The sequence below is a fragment of the Sapajus apella genome, unplaced genomic scaffold (assembly GCF_009761245.1).
Source record: "Sapajus apella isolate SASKATOON/1434 unplaced genomic scaffold, GSC_monkey_1.0 scaffold97, whole genome shotgun sequence".
Taxonomy (NCBI): domain Eukaryota; kingdom Metazoa; phylum Chordata; class Mammalia; order Primates; family Cebidae; genus Sapajus; species Sapajus apella.
This window is the reverse complement of record NW_022437037.1, coordinates 2,327,406-2,354,354: the sequence shown is the minus strand read 5'-3', so window position 1 is coordinate 2,354,354 and position 26,949 is coordinate 2,327,406. Positions and strand designations below refer to the sequence as shown.

Genomic DNA, 26,949 nt, shown 5'->3' with positions numbered 1-26,949 from the left:
GGTGTAAAATTGGTTTATTCATTCTGCAATGGCATGATTCGCTGTTTTTGAATTCCCCTGCTAGCCCATTTTCTACCTCATTCTGTTATCTCACATTACCTCACATTTGAGCTCTTGGTTGATCATTTTATGTTGGGATGATAAATGGTTTTCTCTGTGCTGGTCTTCTTTACCTATATGCTATCTTTTCTCCCCATAAAACATTTACAAAGTTCCCACATGAATCTTCCTCCTTTTCTGCTGAAATCATCTAGATCACACACCATCTATCTACTTGTATCAAAATCACAGGCAGTCTCTGATTCCATTCCCGGTTCCCCTAAGGCATGATTCGAATATTGCCCTCATATTCCAAGGTGAAGGCTGTGTGTTGGGATGATGGGTTGTGCTGCCTGCCTCCTCCAGGGATTGAGTAGGTGGCAGAGAAATGACTGAAGCTTGTCTCTCCGCACTGTGTAATTTAGTTATAAGTTCTATACCGAAGACCACTCTGGTGAGGATGTCTCCCAGGGTCTGGGAGGGTGAGGATACCTCCTAGGGTCTGGGAGGGTGTATCCAATCATGACCTTAGGCTTCATCTGATTTCCTGCTTCAAAGTGAGCTGATAGGCTAGTTCAGTATTAAATTCCTGGATTTGTGGTGCTTTTACTTTTGGTCTGTTTATCAGGCTTTTGTTTGCTGCCAACTCTAAGAGACTCTATTTTCTCTCAGTGAGGAAAAAAAAAAACAAAAACAAGTGGCCAAAGGAGCCAGAGGCTCTGCTATGTTAAGAAACGGGTGTGGTGGTCACCAGCCTCTAGCTGGTGGCTACTCCCCTCCTTCCTTCCTGGAATGCAGTTCTTATAAATGATAAAGTTGTGTTTTTACATACTGAGTCTGTCATCTTATTTTCTACAATAGATGCATGGTAACTGACTTAGCAGGCCCATGAAAGTAGAATCCTAATCCGGCAGTATGGAGCAGTGAAAACCAACCAAATGTTCACAGCAGAATCCTCAAAAGTGCCAGGAACTGGCAGCACCAGAAGCCTCTGGAACCTAAGGGAATGGGAGGGGCATAAAGCTTGTTGAGCCCACTGTCAGCCCACCTCATCCAGTCAGTTCCCAGAATTCTGGTAGCCAGACCTTTATCTCCCCGACAGCAGACAAAAGGAGACCTGTCTGGGGAGTGAGAGACCAAGAAGAAAAATCTAAACATGCTGACATTGGGGATCCCCCAACAATCAGCCCACCCAGATCAGGCCCATCCACAAGGCGAGAGCTCCCAATCGGTTCATGTTTCTGTTTTGAGACAGGGTCTCAATCTACTGCCCAGGCTTGAGTGCAGTGTTGCAATTTCAGCTCACTGCAACCTCCGCCTCCTGGGTTCAAGCTATTCTCCTGCCTCAGCCTCTCGAGTAGCTGGGATTACAGGTGCTCACCACCACACCCAGCTAATTTTTTTGTATTTTTAGAGAGACAGCATTTCACCAGGTTGGCCAGGCTGGTCTTTAACTTCTGGCCTCAGGTGATCAGCCCACTTTGGCCTCCCAAGGTGCTGGGATTACAGATGTGAGCCACCACACCACCGGTCTTATGACTTTTTTAAAGGGGTCTTCTTGCTAATCAATTAGTAACATTACTGAGGAATCAGCAAGAGTCGCCCTGCAGGTAATCCACCCTAAGATTATCTAAGGGAAAGCAAACTGGAAAACATTCTGAGTAGCCACACAATAGCCTCATCCTACAATTCTGAAGCAGCACTTTGACCCACAACACTAGGAGGTCTGCAGATTAAGTGATTTTTAAGGACTCTGCCTCAATGTAGTCTACTATTTAAAGCCTATAGTGTGAAATTCTCCCAGACCAGAGGGTGACTCTTGCTCACCACCAGTGTTTTATTTTCCTCAAGTCCTTAGCAACTAGATACCAATGTGTCCAGAGGCTGGGCAAGGGGCTCCCCTCCAATGCCATCCTGGCCACACCAATGCTCAGAAGAAACTGACAGAGGAGATCAGTGGGTTTGGTTCACCTTGTCATACCCAGTATGGGGGCTCCAAAAACCATTTAGGTCTAAATGTTCTTCCTTTTTCCTCCCTTGACTACCAAGATGAAGCAGCTTTGTTCCTACTGCCATAAAGGAGGCTCATGAGGCTCATCTGCGACTGGATTAGAACCAACTAGAGAGTCCTCAGCCACATCTAAGCATAGGGTAAGCAGCCTTTGTGCCTCTACACATTCCTCATGGCTTATACTTGCCATTGTGACTCTATACTGGTATGGAACATGAAGATAATATTGTGTCTCCAATAGCCACAGAGAAGGGGAGAAAAACTGGCCAATATGATCAATCCAACAGACTAGCACAATCTGACTTCCTACTCTGGGTCACAGTCTGGACTAAATGCTTCTAAGATCCTTTCCAGAGCCAAGATTTTACAATTTGATGCCATCTATTTTTTTTTTTTTTTTGAGATGGTATATTAGTCCATCCTCATGCTGCTATGAAAAAATACCCAAGACTGGGTAATTGATAAAGAAAAGAGGTTTAGTCCGGGAACAGTGTCTCACGCCTGTAATCTCAACATTTTGAGAGGCCATGGCAAGCAGATCACCTGAGGTCAAGAGTTCAAGACCAGCTTGACCAACATGGAGAAACCCTGTTGCTACTATAAATACAAAATTAGCTGGGAGTGGTGGCGTATGCCTGTAATCCCAACTACTCGGGAGACTGAGGCAGGAGAATCGCTTGAATCCAGGAGGCGGAGGTTGCAGTGAGCCGAGATTGCGCCATTGCACTCCAGCATGGGCAACAGGAGCGAAGCTCTGTCGCCCAAAAAAAAAAAAAAAAAAAGTTTATTGACTCACAGTTCCACAGGGCTGAAGAGGCCTCAGGAAACTTACAATCATAGTGAAGGCACCTCTTCACAGGGCAGCAGGAGAGAGAATGAGTGTCAGCAGGAAAAATGCCAGACGCTTGTAAACCTTTAGCATGATAATGATAACTAAACTCATTATGAGGATAGTATGGGGGAACCGACCCCATGATTCAATTACCTCTAGCTGGTCTCCTCCTGGACACGTGGGGATTACATTTCAAGGTGGGATTTGGGTGGGGACACAGAACAAAACCATAGTAGACAGGGTCTTGCCCTATCCCCTAGGATGGAGTGCAGTGGTGTGTCAAGGCTCACTGCAATCTTGACCTCCTTGGCTCAAGTGAACCTCCCACCACCTCATCCTCCTGAGTACCAACAGGTGTGTGCCACAATGCCTGACTAGTTTTTGTACTTTTTAAATCTTTTTTTGGTAGAGTCAGGGTCTCGTCACGTTGCTCAGGCTGGTCTCAAACTCCTGGGCTCAAGTGATCCACCCACCTCAGCCTCCTAAAGTGCTGGGATTACAGGTGTGAGCCACCACATTCATCCAATCTGATGCCATCTAAAACAGCATAAAGTCTAAATGCTCAGAGTTTTGCACATTGACTAACTATAACCATTTTCTCATTTCCTTCTCAAAATAATTCTGAGCAATGAAGTTAACACAGGTAAGTGTTGTCTGAACACAGGGGGAACACCACATACAGGAAAACTCCTGAGAAGTTTCCAGCAGCCAAGCCTCCCAGCCTAGAAAGTGGGGGCTGTTACTAAACTGGAGACTTCCAGTGGCTAGCTCAGCTTGCAGTGACTCAATCTGAGATTGGATCCCGTGAATCACAAAATCAGAGACACTGCTGTGAGCCTTGCCTTCCCCTTCAGACTCTCAGGCCTGCTGGCTGCTTTTCCTGGACCGATCCTTTAAATGCCTGTGTCCCAAGGGGTGGGATTCCAGCCCTCTTCTCTCACTCTCCTGTGCATCTGACCTGCCCACACTCTGGCACTAGATGATGCCAACCCCAAGCATGTCTGCCTGCTGCCCATTAGCATCCCCTCTATGTGGTACACAGGACCTGAAGCCTGTGTCTATAAAACCTCATCTTCCCCCACAAACCTGTTTCTTCTCCTGCCTTTCATCTCTCGGTACACAGCACAACCTTCCAACTGGCCACCCGAGCCAAAAAACTAGGACTCATTTCAGATTATTTCTCTCATCTTCCTGCACAGCCATCACCATGACCTGACCCTTCTGCATCCTACGATACTTTCAAGTCGAGGTTCCCCTCCTCACCCTGTTGCTCTCTCCCTGGCCGTTAGATCACCATCCTCGCCATCATATCCCCAGAGCCAGGACCAGCACCATAGCCTCCTCCCTCTCACTGCCTCCCACCCACCCACCACACAGCAACCAGAGAGCATTCTGAACTCAACTCTAACCATGCCTTTCCCTGACTCAAAACCTTTAGTAGCTTCCCACAACTGCTGGAATAAAGATAAACAACCTTACCAAGGCTAAGCAGGCCCCGTGCTCTCCACACACTCCCCACATCTCCAGCCAAACAGAGCCTTTCTAATTTTTTTGCCAAGTTTAGACCTTCTTCTCCCCCAGGCCCCACAGACCCCATCTCCTGCCTGGCTAACTCCTCATCCTGCAGGTCTCACTCTACCCACCTCATGCCCAGGCCTTACTGGGGACTTCCCACGTGCTCCAGCATCACCTATATTGCCCTGTCAAGGCACATTTCTGCTGCGTCACCACTGTCTGTCTAAATCCCACAAGGACCTGGTCTACTTACACACTACTATATCTCCTGCCCATGCGGCACAGCTTCTGGCACATAAAGACAGCGCAAATATTCGTTGAATGAATGCAAACACTTGGTCCCAGACCCTGCCAGGCCATGCTGGAATGAAAACAGGCTATGATTTGGGGTCCTGGAGTTCTCTAACATCTCAGAAGTGCACCAAATAAGGGGTAGCTACTGGAGACTTGAATTCAAATCTGTACAAGTTTGAATTCATACAGCCAGGCTCCAAAGATTTTTTTGTCTGTTTTTCTCTACTTTTCTACCTCCCTTTAAATTTTTTTCTTCCCAAGAATAAAACAGACTTTCCTACTATAATAAATACTTAATATCTCATTCACTTCCAATAAGGTTTGCTCTTAGACTAAATAATTAGTAGACATCAGTGAAAGGTAGAGGCTGGGTGTGGTGGCTTATACCTGTAATCCCAGCACTTTGGGAGTCTGAGGTGGGAGGATTATTTGAGATCAGGAGTTTGAGACCAGCCTGGCCAACATGGTGAAACCCCATCTCTACTGAAAATACAAAACTTAGCCAGGTGTGGTGGGGCACACCTGTAACCCCAGGTATTCAAGAGGCTAAGGCAGAAAAATCCCTTGAACCTCAGTGGTGGAGGTTATAATGAGCTGAGATCGCTCCACTGCACTGCAGCCTGGGTGACAGGGCAAAACTCTATCTCAAAATAAAAATAAAATGGCCGGGCGCAGTGGCTCACGCCTGTAATCCCAGCACTTTGGGAGGCTGAGGAGGGTGGATCACGAGGTCAAGAGATCGAGACCATCCTGGTCAACATGGTGAAACCCCATCTCTACTAAAAATACAAAACATTAGCTGGGCATGGTGGCACGTGCTTGTAATCCCAGCTACTCAGGAGGCTGAGGCAGGAGAATTGCCTGAACCCAGGAGGCGGAGGTTGCAGTAAGCTGAGATCGCGCCATTGCACTCCAGCCTGGGTAACGAGCGAAACTCCATCTCAAACAACAAAAAAAAATAAAAAATAAAAAAATAAAAATAAAGTAAAAGATAGAGATGGGTGGATGTTGAAAAGAAAAAAGTTAAAGATCGGGGTGGGTGCTGGGGTGCATGCCTATAATCCCAGCATTTTGAGAGGCTGAGGCAGACATACTGCTTGAGTTCAGAAGTTCAAGACCAGCCTGGGCAACACGGTGAAACCCCATCCCTACAAAAAATACAAAAACAAACAAACAAAAAAATTAGCCAGGCATGGTGGTGCATGCCCACAGTCCCAGCTACGGCTGAGGTGGGAGGATGGCTTGAGCCTGGGAGGTTGAGGCTGCAGTGAACCAAGATTATGCTACTGCACTCCCGGCTGGGCAACACAGTGAGACTCCATCTCAAAAAATAAGGCCAGGCATGGTGGCTCTCATGCCTGTAATCTCAGCACTTTGGGAGGCTGAGGTGGGCAGATCACTTGAGCCCAAGAGTTCAAAACCAGCGTGGGCAACATGTATTTTCTCTACAGAAAATACAAAAATCAGCCAGTAGTCCCAGCTACTCAGGAGGCTGGGGTGAGAGAATCACTTAAGCCCAGTAGATCAAAGCTGCAGTGAGCTGTGATCATGCCACTGTACTCTAGCCTGGTAGATAGAGCAAGACTCTATCTCCACCCACCCCCCAAAAAAAAAGAAAAGAAAAAAGGCATGGAAAAAAAATAAGTAAAACCTCATACTTCCTAAAAAGAAAATAGAGTCTCAGCTACCTCAATCTAACTTTAGCTCTTGCAACAGCCTCACAGAGAAGCAACTAATTGAGGCAATTAAATAAAAGGATCATACTCGGGATTCCCAAAGCACTTCCTGTACAGGTGAGCACGGGACTAGGGCTCGAAATTTACAGCTGTTACATTGCCAGTGATAACTATAAAATTTGGCCTGACCACTCCACTAAAGACATTTCATTAGCTGTCAAGCACCTGTTTGTCTCTGAGGTGCGGTGTGCCAAAAAGCCAGAGGGAAAACCTTTCGCTGCACATTCATTTTTGGATGCTGCAGGCAGATACATGCTCTCTTACATTTGATGATGACACCGGAGTCCCAGACTACCTCTTAGGGAAATTTTGCCCAATTTAAACTACTTATCACCGGTTATAAGAGTGACATCCACAAAACAAAGAATGACTATATTTAGATGTAAATGGCAATAGCCAGGCATAATGGCATGCACATATAGTCCCTGCTTCTCAGGAGGCTTGAGCCCACAGGTTGAGGCTGCAGTGAGCTATGGATTTTGCCACTGTACTCTAGCCCAGGTGACAGACAGAGACCCTGTCTCTAAAATAATAGTATTTTAATAAATGGCAAGAATACTGCATATTAAAAATTATGAAGCAGAGCTGGACACAGTGGCTTAATGCCTATAATCCCAGTACTTTGGGAGGCTGAGGTAGATGGATCACTCGAGGTCAGGAGTTCAAGACTAGCCTGGCCAATATGGTGAAACCCCCTCTACTAAAAATACAAAAATGAGCTGGGCATGGTGGCAGGTGCCTATAATCCCACCTACTCAGGAGGCTGAGGCAGGAGAATCGCTTGAACCTGTAAAGTGGAGACTGCAGTGAGCTGAGATCACACAACCACACTCCACCCTTGGTGACAGAGGGAGACTCTGTCTAAAAAAATAATAAATAAAAATAAAAACTGCTGGGTGTGGTGACTCACACCGGTAATCCCAGCACTTTGGGAGGCAGAGGCAGGCAGATCACTTGAGGTGGGAAGTTCAAGACCAGCCTGACCAACATGGAGAAACACCGTCTCTACTAAAATACAAAAATTAGCCAGGCATGGTGGCCCATACCTGTAATCCCAGCTACTCTGGAGGCTGAGGCAGAAGAGTGGCTTAAGCCTGGGAGGCAGAGGTTGCAGTGAGCCGAGATCACGCCATTACACTCCAGCCTGGGCAACAAGAACGAAACTCCGTCTCAAAAAATAAATAAAAAACTGGCTGGATGTGGTGGCTCATGCCTGTAATCCCAGCACTTGGGGAGGCCAAGGTGGGAGGATCACCTGAGGTCAGGAGTTCAAGAACAGCCTGACCAATATGGAGAAACCCTGTCTCTACTAAAAATACAAAATTAGCTGGACACGGTGGCTGTAGGCCTGTAATCTCAGCTACTTGGGAGGCTGATGCAAGAGAATCACTTGAACCTGGGAGGCACAGATTGCAGTGAGCCAAGATCATGCCATTGCACACCAGCCTGAGTGACAGAGTGAAACTTTGTCTCAATAAATAAATAAATAACTATGGAACCGGGGGTTGGGTGGGGGGACCTATGGGATTCAAGCAAAGCTGTATTCAGATGAAAATTCATATCCTTAGATGCTTTTAGTAGAAAACAAACAAAAAAAATTAATAAATTATCCCAGCATTTTATTCAAAAAATTAGAATATGTACACACAATATAAAAGAAACTGATTTTTTTAAGGCAAGTAAAATAAGTTTCCAGCAAGTATTTCCATGAAAATAATAACACAAACAGGATAGAAAGAGAAAGGGGATCACAAACTACAGTTGTAGAATATGTGTGTGTGTGTGTGTGTGTGTGTGTGTGTGTGTGTGTGTATTGAGCATGCACAACGACACCCAGCTAATTTTTTGTATTTTTAACAGATGTGGAATTTCTCCATGTTGGTCAGGCTGGTCTTAAACTCCTCAGCTCAGGTGATCCACCCATCTGGGCCTCCCAAAGTGTTGGGATTACAGGAGTAAGCAGCCATGCTTGGCTGTAGAATAATTTTTAAAACTATACAAGTTTATTGATATTTATTTTATTTTTGAGACAGGGTCTTGCTCTGTCACCCAGGCTGTAGGGCAGTGGCATAATCTCAGCTCACTGCAACCTATGCCTCCCAGGCTTAAGCCATCCTCCCACCTCAGCCTCCTAAGTAGCTGGGACCATAGAAGTGTACCACCAAAAAAAAAAATAAAATAAAAATAAAATAAAAAATAAAAATAAAAATAAAAAAAATAAAAAAAAAAAGAAGTGTGCCACCATGCCTGGCTTTTTTTTTTTTTTTTTTGTATTTTTTGCAGGGGTTTCACCATGTTGCCTGGCTGGTCTCAAACTCCTGCGCCCAAGCAATCTGCCAGCCTCAGCCTCCCAAAGTGCTGGGATTACAGGCATGAGCCACCCCCCTGGCCTATATTTTTTTAATTTGAATTTTTTAATTGAAAGCCCTGTTTTATAACAAAATATAAATTCTCAAAATTGACTCACAAAGTAGTCAAAATTGAGTCAAGATTTATCTTCTCCCTGCAAAATGCAACAGGTTCAAATAGTTTCATGAATAAATCGTTTCTAACATCCAAGGAAAGAATTCCCACATTATCTGGTCTATCCTGGAACATACAAAAATATGAGAAACTTCCCAATTCATTTAATGAGAAATCCTCCTATAGAAGATCTGAAAAGGATTTGAGAAAAAAAATATATATATATACATATATATATATATATGTATATATATATATTTAATTCAATTATTCATTCCAAATATTTATTGAATGCCTACTATGTGCCAACACTGTTCTAGATGCTGGGGACACAGCAGTGACCAAAACAAAGCCTATGCTCCCATGGTGTTTACATTTGAATGATAGAGGCAGGAATAAACAAGCAAGCAAATAAAGCAGTAAGTATAAAATTCCAGGTAGTGACAAGTGACAATTTAACATGTTAAGGGGGATAGGATGTCCTGGAGGAAAGCAGGGGAGAGTTTTCATTTTATATGATGTAGTCAGAAAAGATCTCACTGGTAAGGTAGCATTTAATCAGAAACATAAAGGAATTAAGAGCACCGGCATCCAGATATTTGAAGCAAGAACATTTCAGACCCAGGGAATAGTAAATTAAAAGGCCTGAGATAAGAACATACTTGGAATGATCAAAGAATGGCAAAAAGCCTCCAACACGAATGAATGGATGCAAAAATAAGAAGCAGACCCTAGGCCAGGCACAGTGGCTCACGCCTGTAATCCCAGCACTTCGGGAGGCTGAAGCAAGTGAATCACCTGAGGCCAGGAGTTCGAGGCCAGCCTGGCCAACTTGGTAAAACCCCATCTCTACTAAAACTACAAAAAAAAAGCCAAGCTTGGTGACAGGCACCTATAATCCCAGCTACTCGGGAGGATGAGGCAGGAGAATCGCTTGAACCTGGGAGGCGGAGGTTGCAGTGAGTCGAGACCACCCACACCACTGCACTCCAGCCTGGGCAATGAGAGCCAAACTCCATCTCAGAAAAAAAAAAAAAAAAAAAAAAAACAATTATACATAAAAATTTTTAAAAAACATGACAATCAAGTAGAGCTTATTTTAGAAACACAATAGTTCAATATTAGAATTACATTACATTAAGAAAATGTTTTAAACTATATAATCTTTTCAGTAGAAACTGAAAAACAAGTTAATCTGCTTTTAAAAACAAAACAAAACCTCTTAATAATCCAGAACTAAAAGGAATAGTTTAAATGTCACTATAGAGAAACCTCTAACCTCCCCAATCCCATCAGGCCTCCCTGCACTCACGGTTCCCTGGACCATTCCTTTGTAATTCTTATCACAACTGCAATTAATTGTTTATACTAATTGTAAGACCATAAGTTCCCTGAGGGTAAAAACTAGTATCTAGCACAGTGCTGTCCCAACAATCTTTAGGAATAAGTCTAACAGGAAATTAGCAAGACAATAAATGGAGAAGAATGCTATATTGCTTTATGGAAGAATATGAAAAAAATCAGTTCTTCCTAAATTAACCTATACATTTAATAAAATTCCTACAAAAGTCCCAACATTCATCTAGAATGGTAAAGGCTAAGCTAAAAGGAGCTAAGAAATTTGGCGGGGGGGCGGGGAGTGGGAAGAAAATGGAGATTTTCATCTACCAGATTCAAAACATACTGTAAAGCTATGGCTACCAAAACATTGTAGCACTTCCAAATGTAGGGTGAAAATAAAAAGATCATTGACATAGAACAAGAAGTCTAGAGTAGGTCCAAATGAGAATACTTTACATGGCAAAGGTGGCATTTTAAGTCGGTGAGGAAAGAAAACTCAACATATGATATTCAGGCAGTTGGCTACATTTTGGTGGGGAAAATAAATTTACTTCTGTACTTTGCATGTTTACAAAAACAAGGCCCATAGGGATTAAATAAAAGGATAAAGGTAGTAGACAATAACATATATACTTTTATTATTGTGCAGGAGCTTTCTAAACATTATTAGAAAACATTAAGGAAAAGACTAACAGATATGACTACATTTCTATTCAGTAAAAATACCAAAAAGCAATTTGAAAGATAAATAGGCTTGAAAAGTATCTGCAGCATATAACAAAAGGCCAATATCTACTTATCTAGCTGTAAAAAGCTTCCTTAAATCATTTTTTTTAAAAAACTAAATAAAAAATAGACAAAGGACATATGTCAGTTATCTATTGCTGCATAACAAGTTACACCAAAACTTTGCAGCTTAAAACAATGAACATTCATTGTCTCAGATACCCTGAGCGACATGGCTCAGGGCCCCTCAGGAGGTTACATCAATAGGCTGCAGCTATCTCAAAGACCAGACCAGTGCTTAAGAATCCTCCTCCAATGGCACTCCTGTTGTTGGCGGGCCTGAGTTATCCAGCAGGCTGTACACTGGATACCTCAGTTCTTTGCCACAGGGGCCTCACCTGGGGCAGCTCATGGCATGGCCAACCAGATGCCTCCAGAGCCAGTGACGGAAAAGAGATGGAGGCCACAGTCTCCTAATTTAACCTAATTTTGAAGGGACATCATCACTTTTACCATATCCTATCCCTCACAGACGAATCCTGGCACAAGCTGGGAGGGGACTATACAAGCACGTGAATACCGGAACCAGGGACCATGGAAGGCCATCCTGGGGCCTCTCTTACCCTAGAATGAAAACAAGAGCTCCAGAACTGGGCTAGAACACAGTAGGAAAGTAGGGAGGAGAGCAAGCCAGCAACCAGATGGCTTCACTTTATAACTTCTGTATTATTAGATTTTCTTTTCTAAAATTGATAGTGTGCTCTATTTTCATAATTTAATAAATAAAGGTTTTATATGGTAGCTCAAGCCTGTAATCCCAGCACTTTGGGAGGCCTAGGCAGGCAGATCGCCTGAGGTCAAGAGTTCGAGACCAGCCTGACCAACATGGAGAAACCCTGTCTCTACTAACAATACAAAAAATTAGCCAGGTGTGGTGGCGCAGGTCTGTAATCCCAGCTACTCAGGAGGCAGAGGTAGAAGAATTGAAGAATTGCTTGAACTTGGGAGGTGGAGGTTGTTGTGAGCCAAGATTGAGCCACCACACTTCAGCCTGGGCAATAAGAGTGAAACTCCATCTCAAAAAAAAAAAACAAAACACTGAACTAATATTTATATCGCGTCAAGTGCCAAACACTAAACTAAGTGCTCCGTATATGCTAACTTGTTAAATGTCTATAGTTGCCCTGTAAGAGAGGTGTATTTCCTGCACTTTATGGATAAGAACACTGAGGTCAAAGGTGAAGAATGTGCTCTAGGTCCCACAGGTGAGAAGAGGAAGATGGAGGATTTGGACCCTGGTGGTCCAGCTGGAGCATCAATCTTAACCTCAACACCTGTCTTCTCAGATTTGGGTTCTGGCTCACAGGCTGCAGAGCCTGTACTTCCTTTTTTTTTTTTTTTTTTTCCAGAGACAGGGTCTCTCTCTGTAGCCCAGGCTGGAGCACAGTGGCGCAATCATAGCTCACTGCGGCCTCAACCTCCTGGGCTCAAGTGACCCTCTTGTCTCAGGATCCTTAGTAGCTGGTACTACAGGCATGTACCACACCACCATGCTCAGTTAATTTTTTATTTTTATTTTTTAAAAGCCTGTCAAATTTAGCAGTGGGGGTTGTATACCAACTTTAGTGACACTAATGTTAATAAGTTCTGATAACCCACTACCATCGGACCAGCCTAGTTAATTTTTTAAAATTTTTTAGCAGAGCCGGGCTCGGTGGCTCAAGCCTGTAATCCCAGCACTTTGGGAGGCCGAGGTGGGTGGATCACGAGGTCAAGAGATCAAGACCATCCTGGTCAACATGGTGAAACCCCGTCTCTACTAAAACTACAAAAAATTAGCTGGGCATGGTGGCGCGTGCCTGTAATCCCAGCTACTCAGGAGGCTGAGGCAGGAGAATTGCCTGAACCCGGGAGGCGGAGGTTGCGGTGAGCCGAGATCGTGCCATTGCACTCCAGCCTGGGTAACAAGAGCGAAACTCTGTCTCAAAAAAAAAAAAAAAAAAAAAAAAATTTTTTTAGTAGAGATGAGGACTCACTATGTTGCCCTGGCTTGTCTTGAAACTCCTGAGCTCAAGTGATCCTCCCACCTCAGCCTCCCAAAGTGCTAAGATTACATAGAGCCTGTATTCTTAACCTCTCTTCCTTGGTTTCTGATACTTGAAAATATTCTTTCCCTAAATTTTTCCAAAAATGTACTGGATCCAAGTGGCAGACAGTCAGGTCCTCTGGATTTTATTCTGAGTTCTGCCCCTGACACATGGGTGACACTGGGTAAGTCACAGCTCTGCTAACAAGACACTGAAGCTAGCACTTTCCCACTAGTAGTGATTTAATGTGCTGCAAATCTTCTTGACCTTAAACTCAGGTGAAATTTGACTTGTAAAAAGAGGTAACTTAGGCCAGGCACAGTGGCTAACACCTATAATCCCAGCACTTCGGGAGGATCACTTGAGCCCAGGAGTTCAAAACCAGCCTGGGCAATATGGTGAGACCTTGTCTCTATAAAAAATTTTAAAATTAGCCAAGCATGGTATTCCCCATCTGTAGTCCCAGCTACTCAGGAGGATTGCTTGAGCCCAGGAAGTCAAGGCTGCAGTGAGCCAAGATTGCCCTATTGCACTCTAGCCTAGGAGACAAAGCGAGATCCTGTTTCAAAAAAAAAAAAAAAAAGAGGTAACTTTAGTTTGTCAGTGCCTCAAAAAGTTACACACAGAGTTACCATCTGACTCAGCAATTCCACTCCATGGTATACAATCAAAAGAAATGACAATATACATCCACACCAAACTTATACACAAATGTCACAGCAGCATTATTCATAACAGCCAAACAATCCAAATGCCTATCAAGTGATTAGTAGATACAAAATGTGGCCTATTTATACAATGAAATATTAGTCATAAGAAGGAATGATGCATTGACATAGGGTACAACACAGATGAACCTTGAAAACACGATGATGGCTGGGCATGGTGGCTCACGTCTGTAATTCCAGCACTTTAGGGGGCCAAGGCAGGTGGATCACCTGAGGTCAGGAGTTCAAGACCAGCTGACCAACAGAGCAAAACCCCATCACTACTAAAAATAGCTGGGCGCAGTGGCAGGTACCTGTAATTCCAGCTACTTGGGAGGCTGAGCAGGAGAATCGCTTGAACCCAGAAGGCAGAGGTTGCAGTGAGCTGAAGTCTTGCCACTGCACTCCAGCCTGGACGACAAGAGCAAGACTCTGTCTCAAAAAAAAAAAAAAAAAAGAAAGAAAATACGACGCTAAGTAAAAGAAGCCAGACACAGAGGCCACATACTGGATGCTCCCATTTATATGAAGTGTCCAGAGTTGGCAAACCCAGAGACAAAAAGTAGATTCGTGGTTGCCAGGGACTGGGGGAGGGCAGAATGCGGAGGAATTGCTAACAGGTTTGGGGCTTCTTGTTGGGTGATGAGTGTTCTGACCAGCTACAGGGAGCCAAGATCATACCACTGCACTCCATCCTGAGTGACAGAGTGAGACCTTGTCTCTAAAAAATAAATAAAATAAAATGGCCAAGCTTATGTGAATTAGATCTGAATAATAAGTTTTTAGATGTTAAAAAAGAGAGAGAGAGAACAAGATAACTTTAAAGGTAAGCTATTAGCGTAGTTGACACCTTTGTCCTGTACTTTCCCTGGAGTATTGCTTAAATGCACACCATCAAGGAAGTCCTTTTAAAAGAGTGTCAGTTTAAAACATTTACAATGAGAAAGAGGATTTCAATATTTAATTGCACAGCCTGGGTCTCCAGGGAGGAGGGTGCTTAAATATGAGCATTTGTTTTATTTCAAAGTTAAATACAATTCTGTGGGTGACCTATCCAAGTCAATGTTTTTCTATATAACTGTAAGACAGCTGGGGGGAAATCATCACTATCTGATAACAGATTTAGTAGAATTTTTTTTTTTTTTTGTGAGACAGAGTCTCGCTCTGTCACCTAGACTGGAGAGCAGTGGCACAATCATGGCTCACTGCAGCCTTAACTTCCCAGGCTCACATGATCCTCCCATTTTAGCCTCTCAAGCAGCTGGGACTACAGGCACACACCACCACACCTGGCTAATTTTTGTATTTTTTTTAGAAATGGGGTCTTGCTATGTTACCCAAGCTAGTCTCAAACTCCTGGGCTCAAGGGATTCTCCTGCCTCAGCCTCCCAAAGTGCTGGGATTATGGGTATGAGACACCACAACTGGTCTATTATCTTAAAAAACTATCCTAGATGTGGTTTTGGAAGAAAAAAAAAAACAACAATTTTCCTAGGAACTATATAGGAAGGTAGAACAGGTATAAAAGCAAAGGTGAGGCCAGGCACGGTGGCTCACGCCAGCAGTCTCAGCACTTTGGGAGGCCAAGACAGGTGGATCATCTGAGGTCAGGAGTTTGAGACCAGCCTGGCCAACATGGTGAAACCCTGCCTCTAGTAAAAATACAAAAATTAGCCAGGTGTGGTGGCATGTGTCCATAGTCTCAGCTACTCGGAAAGCTGAGGTAGGAGAATCACTTGAACCTGGGGGGCAGAGGTTGCAGGAAGTCAAGATTGTGCCACTGCGGTCCAGCCTGGGTAACAGAGAAAGACTCTGTCTCAAAAAAAAGCAAAAAACTAAAAACAAAAAATACAAAATACTCATCCAGGCCGGGCGCGGTGGCTCACGCCTGTAATCCCAGCACTTTGGGAGGCCGAGGCGGGTGGATCACGAGGTCAAGAGATCGAGACCATCCTGGTCAACATGGTGAAACCCCATCTCTACTAAAAATATAAAACATTAGCTGGGCATGGTGGCGCGTGCCTGTAATCCCAGCTACTCAGGAGGCTGAGGCAGGAGAATTGCCTGAACCCAGGAGGCGGAGGTTGCGGTGAGCCGAGATCGCGCCATTGCACTCCAGCCTGGGCAACAAGAGCGAAACTCCGTCTCAAAAAAAAAAAAAAAAAAAAAAATACTCATCCAAACAGATTGTGCTGTTACACAGGAGCAAAATCTTGGTGACTTAGGTTGTGCCAGCATTGCTTTCTTGGCTGCTGAGTTATGGGAATTATCCAACGGGTCCCAGGAAAAGGACCCCTACAGTAGGGAAATGAGAGGCTCAAGGCAGCAACTATATACCAACCAGTATGAAAGACTTCCACTATTTTAGTATCAGCCAAACTGGGGTATACCACCAGGATATCGGCTTTGGGTTGAAGAATACATAATGCTGAAAAATTTGGGAAAGACCTGTAATGGTCTGGGAACTGAGAAGATGCTACACACATGTAATTTAATTCTACAGCTATTTGTTGCCTGCCTGCCATCTATAACAAACTATTCTAGGCACTACGGGCAATGGCAAAAGGAACAAGACACAGTCCCTGCCTTCAAGGAATTTATGACTTGTGATTTAAGAAGGAAGCAAAACTTTTGACCAGGTATGGTAGCTCATGCCTGTAATCCCAGCACTTTGGGAGGTCAATGTGGGCAGATTGTTTGAGTCCAGGAGTTTGAGACCAGCCTGGGCAACATGGCAAAACCTGTCTCTACAAAAAAAATAAAATAAAAAAAATTAGCCAGGCCTGGTCATGCACACCTGCGGTTCCAGTCACTCAGGAGGCTGAGGTGGGAAGATCACTTGAGCCTGGGAGGTGGAGGTTGCAGTGAGTCTAGGTTGTGCCACTGCATTCCAGCCTGGGCGAAAGAGCAAGACCCTGTCACACACACAAAAGAAGAACTTTTAATAAGTAACTATAATAGGCTGGGCACAGTGGCTCATGCCTGTAATCCCAGAACTTTGGAAGGCCAAGGCGAGTGGATCACTTGAGGTCAAGAGTTCGAGACCAGCCTGGCCAACATGGCGAGACCCCATCTCTAATAAAACCACAAAAATTAGCAGGGCATGGTGGCACACGCATGTAATCCCAGCTACTCAGGTGGCTGAGACACAAAAATTGCTTGAACCAGGGAGGCAGAGGCTGCAGTGAGCTGAGATCGCACCACTGCACTCCAGCCCGGGCAACAGAGTGAGACTTTGTCTCAAAAATAAATAAGTAAATAAATAACAATAATAACAAAAAAACTATAACGTAATACAGAATGCAGAAACTGCCATAATAAAGAACAGAATGGCATCAAAAGTGTTAAAGTAGGACCTTCTATTCCAGATAGGAAAGAGAAAAATACCTTGTTGGGAAAAACAGTATTAAACAGGCCACGAAGAATGGGGACATTCTCAGGATGAACAAGGTATACTAGAATCCTTTTAAAAGGTAGAAGTTCCAAAAATATAACACTTTTATTTAATAAACTAGGAATGAAAACACAATGGGACCACTCAACAATAACAATTTTTCAATTTTAAATGGATTAGCTAAAAAGACATAGGCCGGACATCACGCCTGTAATCCCAGCACTTTGGGATGCCAACGCAGGCCTATCACGAGATTAGGAGTTCAAGACCAGCCTGATCAACATGGTGAAACCCCATCTCTACTAAAAACACAAAAATTAGCTGGGGGCGCACCTATAATCCCAGCTACTCAGGAGGCTGAGGCAGAAGAATCACTTGAACTTGAAGGCAGAGGTTGCAGTGAGCTGAGATCATGCCACTGCACTCCGGCCTGGGCAACAGAATGAGACTCCACCTCAAAAATAAAATAAAATAAGACATAAAATATATCATAAGTAGGCTGGGCACGGTGGCTCATGCCTGTAATGCCAGTACTTTGGGAAGCCGAGGTGGGTGGATCACGAGGTCAAGAGATCGAGACCATCCTGGCCAACATGGTGAAACCCCGTCTCTACTAAAAACACAAAAATTAGCCGGGTGTGGTGGCACGCGCCTGTGGTCCCAGCTACCGGGAGGCTGAAGCGGAAGAATCACTTGAACCCAGGAGGCGGAGGTTGCAGTGAGCTGAGGTTGCACCACTGCACTCCAGCCTGGCGACAGAGCAAGACTCTGTTTCAAAAACATATATATATATATAAGTAAAGTCATATTTATCAAAAGTACACAGAAAAAAGAGAAGGTAGAAGATTAATGAAATAGGTAAACTGGTCAGATTTAAGTGGATATTCATTGTTCACTGAAGCATTCCACTTTTATATTTAAGATGGAATATAGCAGGCACAGTGGCTTATGGCTACAATCTCAACATTATGGGAGGCCAACGTGGGAAGAACACTTGAACCCAGGAGTTTAAGATTAGCCCTGGCAACATAGCGAGACCCATGTTTCTATTTTTTTTTCTTTTTTTTGAGACGGAGGGAGTCTTGCTCTGCCTGGGTTGAAGCGATTTTTGTGCCCCAGCCTTTCAAGTAGCTGGGATTACAGGCATGCGCCACCCCGCCTGGCTAATTTTTATATTTTTAGTAGAGACAGGGTTTCACCATATTGGCCAGGCTCGTCTTCAACTTCCAACTTCAGGTGATCTACCTGCCTCGACTTCTCAAAGTCCTGGGACTACAGGCACGAGCCACCGTGCCCAGCTGAGACCCCTGTCTCTATAAAAAAAATTTTTTTAAATGAACTCAGTGTGGTGGCACACACCTATAGTCCCAGATACTCAGGAGGCTAAGGTGGGATGATTGCTTGAGCCTGGGCGGAGGTGGGGGGTGTGGTGCTAAAGCTGAAGTGAGCCAGGCGTGGTAGCTCACGCCTATGATCCCAGCACTTTGGGAGGCTGAGGCAGCCTGGACAAGAGCAAAACTCCGTCTCAAAAAAAAAAAAAAAAAACCTGAAATGAGCTGTGATCACACCTTTGCACTCCAGCCCAGGTGACAGAGCAGCGAGACCCTGTCTCAACCAATGAATGATCAATCAATAAAAGATGAAGTAAAAAGTAACTTCAAATGAAAATAACAGGTAGATTAAAAATGTAAATTGAATAACCCAATTTAAAAATGGGCAAAATATCTGAATAGATGTTGCTCTGGAGAAGATATACAAATGGCCATAAGCACAGGAAAAGATGCTCAACATCATTAGTCATTAGGGAAGTATAACTTAAAACCACAATGAGATACCACTTCACACCCACTAGGATGGCTATCATCAAAAGGACAAATAATAACAAGTGTTGGTGAGGAAGGTGTGAAACTGGAATCCTCATATACTGCTGGTAGAATTCGTAAAATAATATAGTTGATTTGGAAAACAGTTTGGCAGCTCCTTAAGAGATTAAATATAGAGTTACCCTAAGACCCAGCAATTACTCTAGGTATACATGCAAGGGAACTGAAAACACATGTTAAAAAGATGAAATAAAAGTAAATGAGGCTGGGATGAGGTTGGGTGGTGGCTCACGCCTATAATCCCAGCACTTTGGGAGACCGAGGTAGGTGGATCACCTGAGTTCAGGAGTTTGAGACAGCCTGGGCAACATGGCAAAACCCCATCTCTACCAAAAATACAAAAAAAATTAGCTGGGCATGGTGACAGGCACCTGTGGTCCCAGCTACTCAGGAGGTTGAGGTGGGAGGATAACATGAGCCTGGGAAGCAGAGGCTACAATGAGCCAAGATTGTGCCACTGCACTCCAACTTGGGTAACAGAGTGAGACCCAGTCTCAAAAATAAATAAATAAATGTAACATTATTTCAGTCTGTGAACATGGTATGTTTCTCAATTTATTCATGCTTTCTTTGATTTCTCTCATCAGGGTTTTGCAGTTTTCAACATACAAATCTGGAACACATTCTGTTAGATGTATACCCATGTATTTCACAGGTTTTTTGTTGTTGTTGTTGTTCTATTGTAAATGGTACTGTTTTAAATTTAAATTTCTGATCGCTCATTGCTAATAGAAATGCAATAGATTTTTGTTCATTGAGTTTGTATCGTAAGACCTTGCTAAACTACGTGCAGTTCTCCTTAGTTGCTCCCTTATTTGTGAAGCTGAGAATTGATATTCACATAATAATACAGTAAAGAAACTGAAATATTAAAAATAAATTTGTAGGCCAGGCGAGGTGGCTCATGTCTATAATTCCAGCACTTTGGGACGCCGAGGTGGGCAGATCACCTGAGGTCAAGAATTCGAAACCAGCCTGGCCAACATGGTGAAACCCCCATCTCTACTAAAAATACAAAAATTAGCCAGGCATGGTGGCCGGTGCCTGTAGTCCTAGCTGCTCAGGAGGCTGAGGTTGGAGAATCACTTGAACCCAGGAGATGGAGGTTGCAGTGAGCCAAGATCACAGCACTGCACTCCAGCCTAGGTGACAAGAGCGAAACTCCATCTCAAAAAAAGTAAATTTGTTAAAATGTTAATTATCCCCAAACTGATCTTTAGATTCCACACAATTCCAGTCAAAATCCCAGAATTTTTCTTGACAGAAATCAACAAGCTGATTCTAAAATTTATATAGAAAAGTGAGCCAAAATAATCATAAAACAGAACAAAGTTAGAATAATCACAATACCTGATTTCCCGTCTTACTTTAAATCTATAATAATGAAGACAGAATGGGTGTTGGTGACAGCTTACACACAGATCAATGAAACAAAACAGAGTCCAGATAGCCCTTCCCATAGATGGCCAACTGATTTTCAACAAAGATTTAAAGACATTTCCATGGAAAAAAGAATAGTCTCTTTAACAAGTGGTGCTGGAACAAGTAGACATTCACATACAAAAGAAAAAAAATCTTGATCAGACCTCATACAATATATAAAAATTAACTCAAAATGGGTCAAATAAATGTAAAGCCTAAAACTATAAAACTTCTAGAAGAAAATTAAGGGGAAAATTTGTGTCCACTTGGGTTAGACAAAGGTTTCTCAGATAGGATACCAAAAACAATCCAGGAGAGAAAAAAACTGATAAACTGTCCTTCATCAAAATTAAGAACTCCTGCTCTTTGAAAAAAAGAGAATGAACAGATTTTAAAAAATTTAAAAAATTAAAATAAAAATTAAAAAAATTTAAAAAATAAAAAAAAAGAATGAACAGATTGTGAGAAAATATTTGCAAATCACATATTTAATAAAGGATTTTCACCCAGAATATATGAAGACTCTCTAAACTCCATAATAAGAAAACAACCTAATTAAAAATATATAAAAGACTTGGACACTTCACCAAAGAAAATAATACAGATATAAATGAAAAACGTTTAACAAATGCAAATTAAAACCATGAGATATCACTACCTATCAGAATGGCTAAGATGGAGTTTTGCTCTTTTTGCCCAGGCTAGAGTGCAGTGGCACAACCTTGGTTCACTGCAACCTCCTGGGTTCAAGCAATTCTGCTGCCTCAGCCTCCCAAGTAGCTAGGATTATAGGTGAGCACCACTACACCCAGCTACTTTTTTGTATTTTTAGTAGAGACAGGGTTTCACCATGTTATTCAGCTGGTCTCAAACACCTGTCCACCCACCTCGGCTTCCCAGAGTGCTGGGATAACAGGCATAAGCCACCGCACCCAGCCAAAAATAAATTTTTTTTGAGACTGGGTCTCATTCTGCTGCCCAGGCAGGAGTGCAGTGGTGTGATCACCACTCACTGCAGCCTCAGCCTACCCAGGCTCAGGTGATCTTCTCACCTCAGCCTCCCAAACAGCTGGACCACAGGTGTACGCCATCACACCCAGCTAATTTTCGTATTTTTTGTAGAGAGGAGACCAGCCTGGCCAACATGGCAAAACCCTGTCTCTACTAAAAATACAAAAATTAGTCGGGCATGGCGGCACGCCTATAATCGCAGTTACTCAGGAGGCTGAGGCAGGAGGATCGCTTGAACCTGGGAGGCGGAGGTTGCAGTGAGCTGAGATTGCACCATGGCGTTCCAGCTCCACAGAACACAGGCAGTCTATTTCTTCCCTAAATCCCTTAACACTTGCTGACCCTCTGTGGATCTTTTCATAATATTTACTAAACTTACTGTATGCCAAGAACCATGCTAAATGCTATATCTGCATCACTTCATTTAATACTCATAAAATCCCACAATATAGGTGCTATTATTGCCCATTATATAGATGAAGAGATTGAGGCACAAAAAGATTCCATTATTTACCAAAATCACACAGCTAACAATTGATGAGTGAGAATTTATCTTACCCCAGGTAGTCTAATTCCAGAGCCCATTCTCTTAATTTTTATACATTACAGTCATTCATTCAGCATTAACTGAGTTCAGACACTAATTCACACACTGGAGATAGATAAATGAATAAGACAAGGTCCAACTTTCCCCTGAAAAAAATTACAATCTAGTATGGCAAGACCAACATAAATAAGTACACTGAGTATACCCTAAGTTTGTCACCCTGAATTGCCCGTCACAACAGTATAAAGTGGTCCCATGTTTTATTTCTATATCTCCCATAGTTCCCTCATAGCAGTCTCTTAACAAATATTGAGCAAACAACTAAAGTCAACTCATCTCCTCTACTTTTGTTGTACCTGTAGCTACTGGCGACTCAAAGCTCAACTCAGAAGGGATGAGGGGATGGCCGGACACGGTGTCTCAGACCTGTAATCCCAGCACTATGGGATGCCAAGACAGGTGGATCACCTGAGGTCAGGAGCTCGAGACCAACCTGGGCAACATGGCAAAACCCTGTCTCTACTAAAAATACAAAATTAGCCAGGTATGGTGGTGGGCACCTATAATCCCAGCTACTTGGGAAGCTGAGGTAGAATTGTTTGATCCCAGGAGACAAAGAGATTGCAGTGAGCCAAGATCCAAAAAAAAAAAAAAAAAAAAAAAAAAAAGGGTAAGGGACTGAAAACTACATTTATCTCATTCTCCTTCATATCCTTAATAATATTCATTCAGTCAACAAATATACGGACTGTGAGCCAGCCACTATTCTTGGTACCAGAACACTTCAGATAAACACCCTGCTCTCATAGGAGTAACATTCAAGTGGATGCAACAATCAAACAAGCACAAAAAAAGGAAGAAAGAAAGAAAAGAAAAAGAAACCAAACAAAATCATTTCAGAAAATTTTAATTGTTATAAATATTTGCATTTATCATTTAAAAATATGATAAAAATGCAAGGCATGGTGGTTCACCACTGCAATCCCAGCAATTTGGGAGGCCGAGCTTGAGACTAGGAATTTGAGACCACCCTGGGCAACACAGTGAGACCCTTGCCTCTACTTATTTTTTTAGAGACAGGAGTCTCATTCTGTTGCCCATGCTGGGATGCAGTGGTGTGATTATGGTTCAACCCATCCTTGACCTTTCCAGGTTGAGGTGATCCTCCCACCTCAGCTTCCTCAGTAGCTAGGACTACAGGCGTGAGCCACCACACCCAGCTAAGTTTTGCTTTTTTTTCTTTTTTGCTCTTGTTTCCCAGGATGTTGTGCAATGGCCCAGTCTCGGCTCACCATAACCTCTGCCTCCTCTTGCCTCAGCCTCCTAAGTAGCTGGGATTCCAGGCATGCGCCACCTCGCCCAGCTAATTTTGTATTTTTAGTAGAGACAGGGTTTCTCCATGTTGGTCAGCCCGGTCTCAAACTACTGACTTCAGGTGATCCCCCTGCCTCAGCCTCCCAAAGCACTGGGATTACAGGTGTGAGCTACCAGTCCTAGCCAAAAAAAAATTTTTAATATGATATAAAGGGGTGTTAATTTAGACTGGGAAAGCTTAGACGTGAAGGTGATATTTAAACTGGTGCATAGAGGTTGAAAAACATCTTTTACTTTCATTTTTTCAGAGAAAAGGGCAAAGCTAGAAACCCTATCCAAAATTAGAACCCAGAATTAACCTGTCATTGACAAAGGATTGCAATATTTTTTTCCAAAATTTATACCTAATTGTTATAGGAATAGAACTCTATTCACATAATCATCATTTCTTTCTTTCTTTCTTATTTGAGATGGACTCTCACTCTGTCTCCCAGTCTGGTGTGCAATGGCGTGATCTAGGCTCACTGCAACCTCTGCCTCCCGGATTCAAGAGATTCTCCAGTCTCAGCCTCCCAAGTAGCTGGGATTACAGGTGCCCACCACCAAGCCCAGTCAATTTTTGTATTTTTAGTAGAGATGGGGTTTCACCATGATGGTCAGGCTGACCCATCCGCTTAGGCCTCCCAAAGTGCTGGGATTACAGGCATGATCCACCGTACCCAACCATACTCACCAATTTTATGTAAAATTTGGTTGGTGTTTTTTTTTATACAATGGCTTTATTTCAGAAAGGAAATTCTGATCCTGCTGCATTGACTTTTTTTTTACCTTTATGCTTGCTTCTAATTAAAGGTGGGGGAGGGGTATTACGGAACCACTTGCAAAAACAAGGGTTCTGGCAAAATGATGCAAAAACTTTATTTCTACAACACTTGGGGATTTTATCGTCAATGTGTAGTATTTAAATACACCATTTTATTTTACTTTTACCTTTACAGAGATGGGGGTCCCACTATGTTACCCAGGCTGGTCTTGAACTCCGGGGCTTAAGCAATCCTCTCATCTTAGCCTCCCAAAGTGCAAATATAACATTTTAAATAATATAACCTGTAACATTCTATTCTATATTTCACAACTCCTTAAAAGCTTATTATTGGAAAGAAAAGATATATACAGAATAATGAAGAAAGTTATTTTTTACTAATGTTGCAAGGAAATGCCCACCGGATTTTACAAAATTAACACTGATTTTGTCAAGTCACTTAACTGCTCCAAGTCTCCATTTCTTACTCATGGGTAAAATGAGACGTTGACATTAGAGGATCCCTATGGGTCCTCCTAGCCCTAAACACCCCGATTCTCCTTAGAAAACAAAAAGTCCAAGAATCAGAACCTGTACTGCATGGGTACAATGCAGGTGTTATGATGAGCACCTTTTAAAATTTTGTTTTATTTGGAGCTCAGTTTTTATAACAATTTTCTTCTGATGTAACAGGTGAGGTAAGGTTTTACAAGATTCCTCAGTAGGAGTATTTCCTATCTATCAGTGAAAAGAATGGGGAGGGGAAATAAAACAGCTATGGTGCCCAGCAAGAACACTACATGGCCAAAAGCATTCCACAGCGAGCGCTCGCTATGATAGCAGAGAATCATTGGAAAGGAAACTGTAAATTTCCACCATTTTATTATTTTTCCTTTCTTATCCACTCCTACAGAGAAAAGCCTAGTTTTAATCTTCACTTAATCCCCAGAGATAGCTAAAGCCACAGCAATCCTTACACATTTTTTGTTACAAAGAAATAGCCAAAATATTGACGAGGCACTGTTTTTCCACACATATCACCAATCTTAATTAGTACTGAGGACGCCGTTTTGCAAATGTCACCCACCATCAGCCCTCGCTCCGCTGCGGCCGCCACTCGCCGCCACCCATTTTTAAAAATCCATTCATGAGGGTGGTGCCTTTCATCCAAACCCAAAAACAACCATTTCCTCCCTGCCCGGTGGTATGGGCTCCTGAAGCGTTCGGCCACTCCAGGGCCGAGCCCCGCTAGCAGGGAGACTGCAGACTGCGACGCTGGGCGGCGGACACCGAAGCTCTCCTCATCTCCCGAGTGATTTCGGGGTTCAGGACCCGGATAAGTCCCCGCCCTGGAAGCCAAGCCCCGGGAAGGGGAGGAGTGAGGAGGCCCCGGACCCGCAGAGCTCAGCCTCAGGAAAACAGGCGTCTCCTCCCCAGCCCGGGGACGGCCCAGCCTCCCAGGTGGGTCTCGCAGCCGCCGACCGCGCTGCGGCCGGGGGCGGGGGAGGAGGACGCAGGCCGGGATCTCGCTCGTCACGACTCACCCAGGAGGGTGGGAAGGAGGACTGCAGGAAAAGGGAGCGGAGTCGGGGCGCTCAGGGAATAAAGACGAGGAAGGGAAAAGGGGACCAGGGGACTGGGGGAAGGTAACGGGAGTGAGGATGGGGGTGCGGGGGAGGGTGACGGGCGCAGAGGAAAGGACACCGGCTGCAGGGGGTAGAGGCGAGGCGAAGGGTAAGGACGGGTGCTGGGGGTGAAGGGGAGGAAGGGGAAGGGGGTCTGGCAAGCGGGAGAGGCGGGATGGAGAGAGGGGGGTTGGGGGGGTGGGCGCAGGGGGGAGGATGGGGCGAGGGGAGAGAAATGGGGTGAAGGTAAGAGAGGGAGGGAGGATGAGGGCAAGGAGGATGTAGGGAAAAGGGAAGACAGTGACGGCGAGGAAGGAGGATGGGGAGAGAGGAGGGCGGGCTGCAGGGGTAAGGCCGAGGTGAAACGCGAGGTGAGGCAGGAGAAAGCTGTGGAAGCGTCCGGGCCGCGGGCGGCCGGCCGGGACCTTCCTCACCCGCGGGCGGCGCCTGAATAACGGGACCCCGCGGGCCAGGAGCCTAGGGCCGAGGACGCAGGGCTGGTAGCCCGTTCGGAGGCAGGACGCTGCGAGCAAAGGCCGCGCGGGGCTCCCCGACAGCCGCAGCCCCCGCCTGCGGGAAGGACCCCAGCTCCACTTACTCTCTCCGACCACAGCTTTGAGGCCAATGGGGGCCATGGCGCTGCACGAGTCTCTAGGCTTCGACCTCCTCCTCCTGTGACGCCCGCGGACCCCGCCGCCTCCTCGGGTGGGCGCTCTGGGCCGGCCGCAGCTCTCCGCCCCGCAGCTGCGCTCGGGACCGACTGACGCGCGGACTGGGCGCGGGGGCGCGGCGCGAGCCAGAGCGAGGCTGCCCGGCCGCCGGCGCGCGCGCGTGGGCGGGGCCAGTCGGGGGCGGGGCCTCGCATCGGCCGTCGGCGTCCCCTACTCTCCTCCGCCAATCGCACTGCGGCCCGGGGGCTCAGCCCCGCCCTCCGAGATGCGGCTGGGCGCGAGGAGGAGGCTGGCTGGTGGGGAGCCGCGCCCTCCCCCTCACCTCACGCGCCGCGCGCGCCCAGGGCGCGGGGTTCGCCACTTCTTCCATCTCCGCATTGGGATCCCTGGCCACAGGATACTGACTCGCTCCATCTGCCTGAAACCCCGCACGGGTCCTGTCTCCACTTGCTGGGAGCTTCCGTTTTTTCCCTGCCCTCGGAAGGAGGTGGGAGGCGAGATCTCTTACTCGCAGTGCCCACTCCCAGCC

General features: G+C 44.7%; 1 protein-coding gene across 2 annotated transcripts in view; it reads right to left on the bottom strand.

Moving 5' to 3' along the window:
- STXBP1 (syntaxin binding protein 1) overlaps positions 1-26,573 on the bottom strand; it is an 86,380-nt gene extending 59,807 nt beyond the window's left edge. For both annotated transcript variants that reach the window (XM_032257319.1, XM_032257321.1), the window contains exon 1: positions 26,348-26,573. In XM_032257319.1, coding sequence (XP_032113210.1) covers positions 26,348-26,384 — 37 coding nt within the window. In that variant the 5' untranslated portion in view covers positions 26,385-26,573. The remainder of the gene's footprint in view (positions 1-26,347) is intronic.
- Between the last annotated feature and the right edge of the window lie 376 nt (positions 26,574-26,949).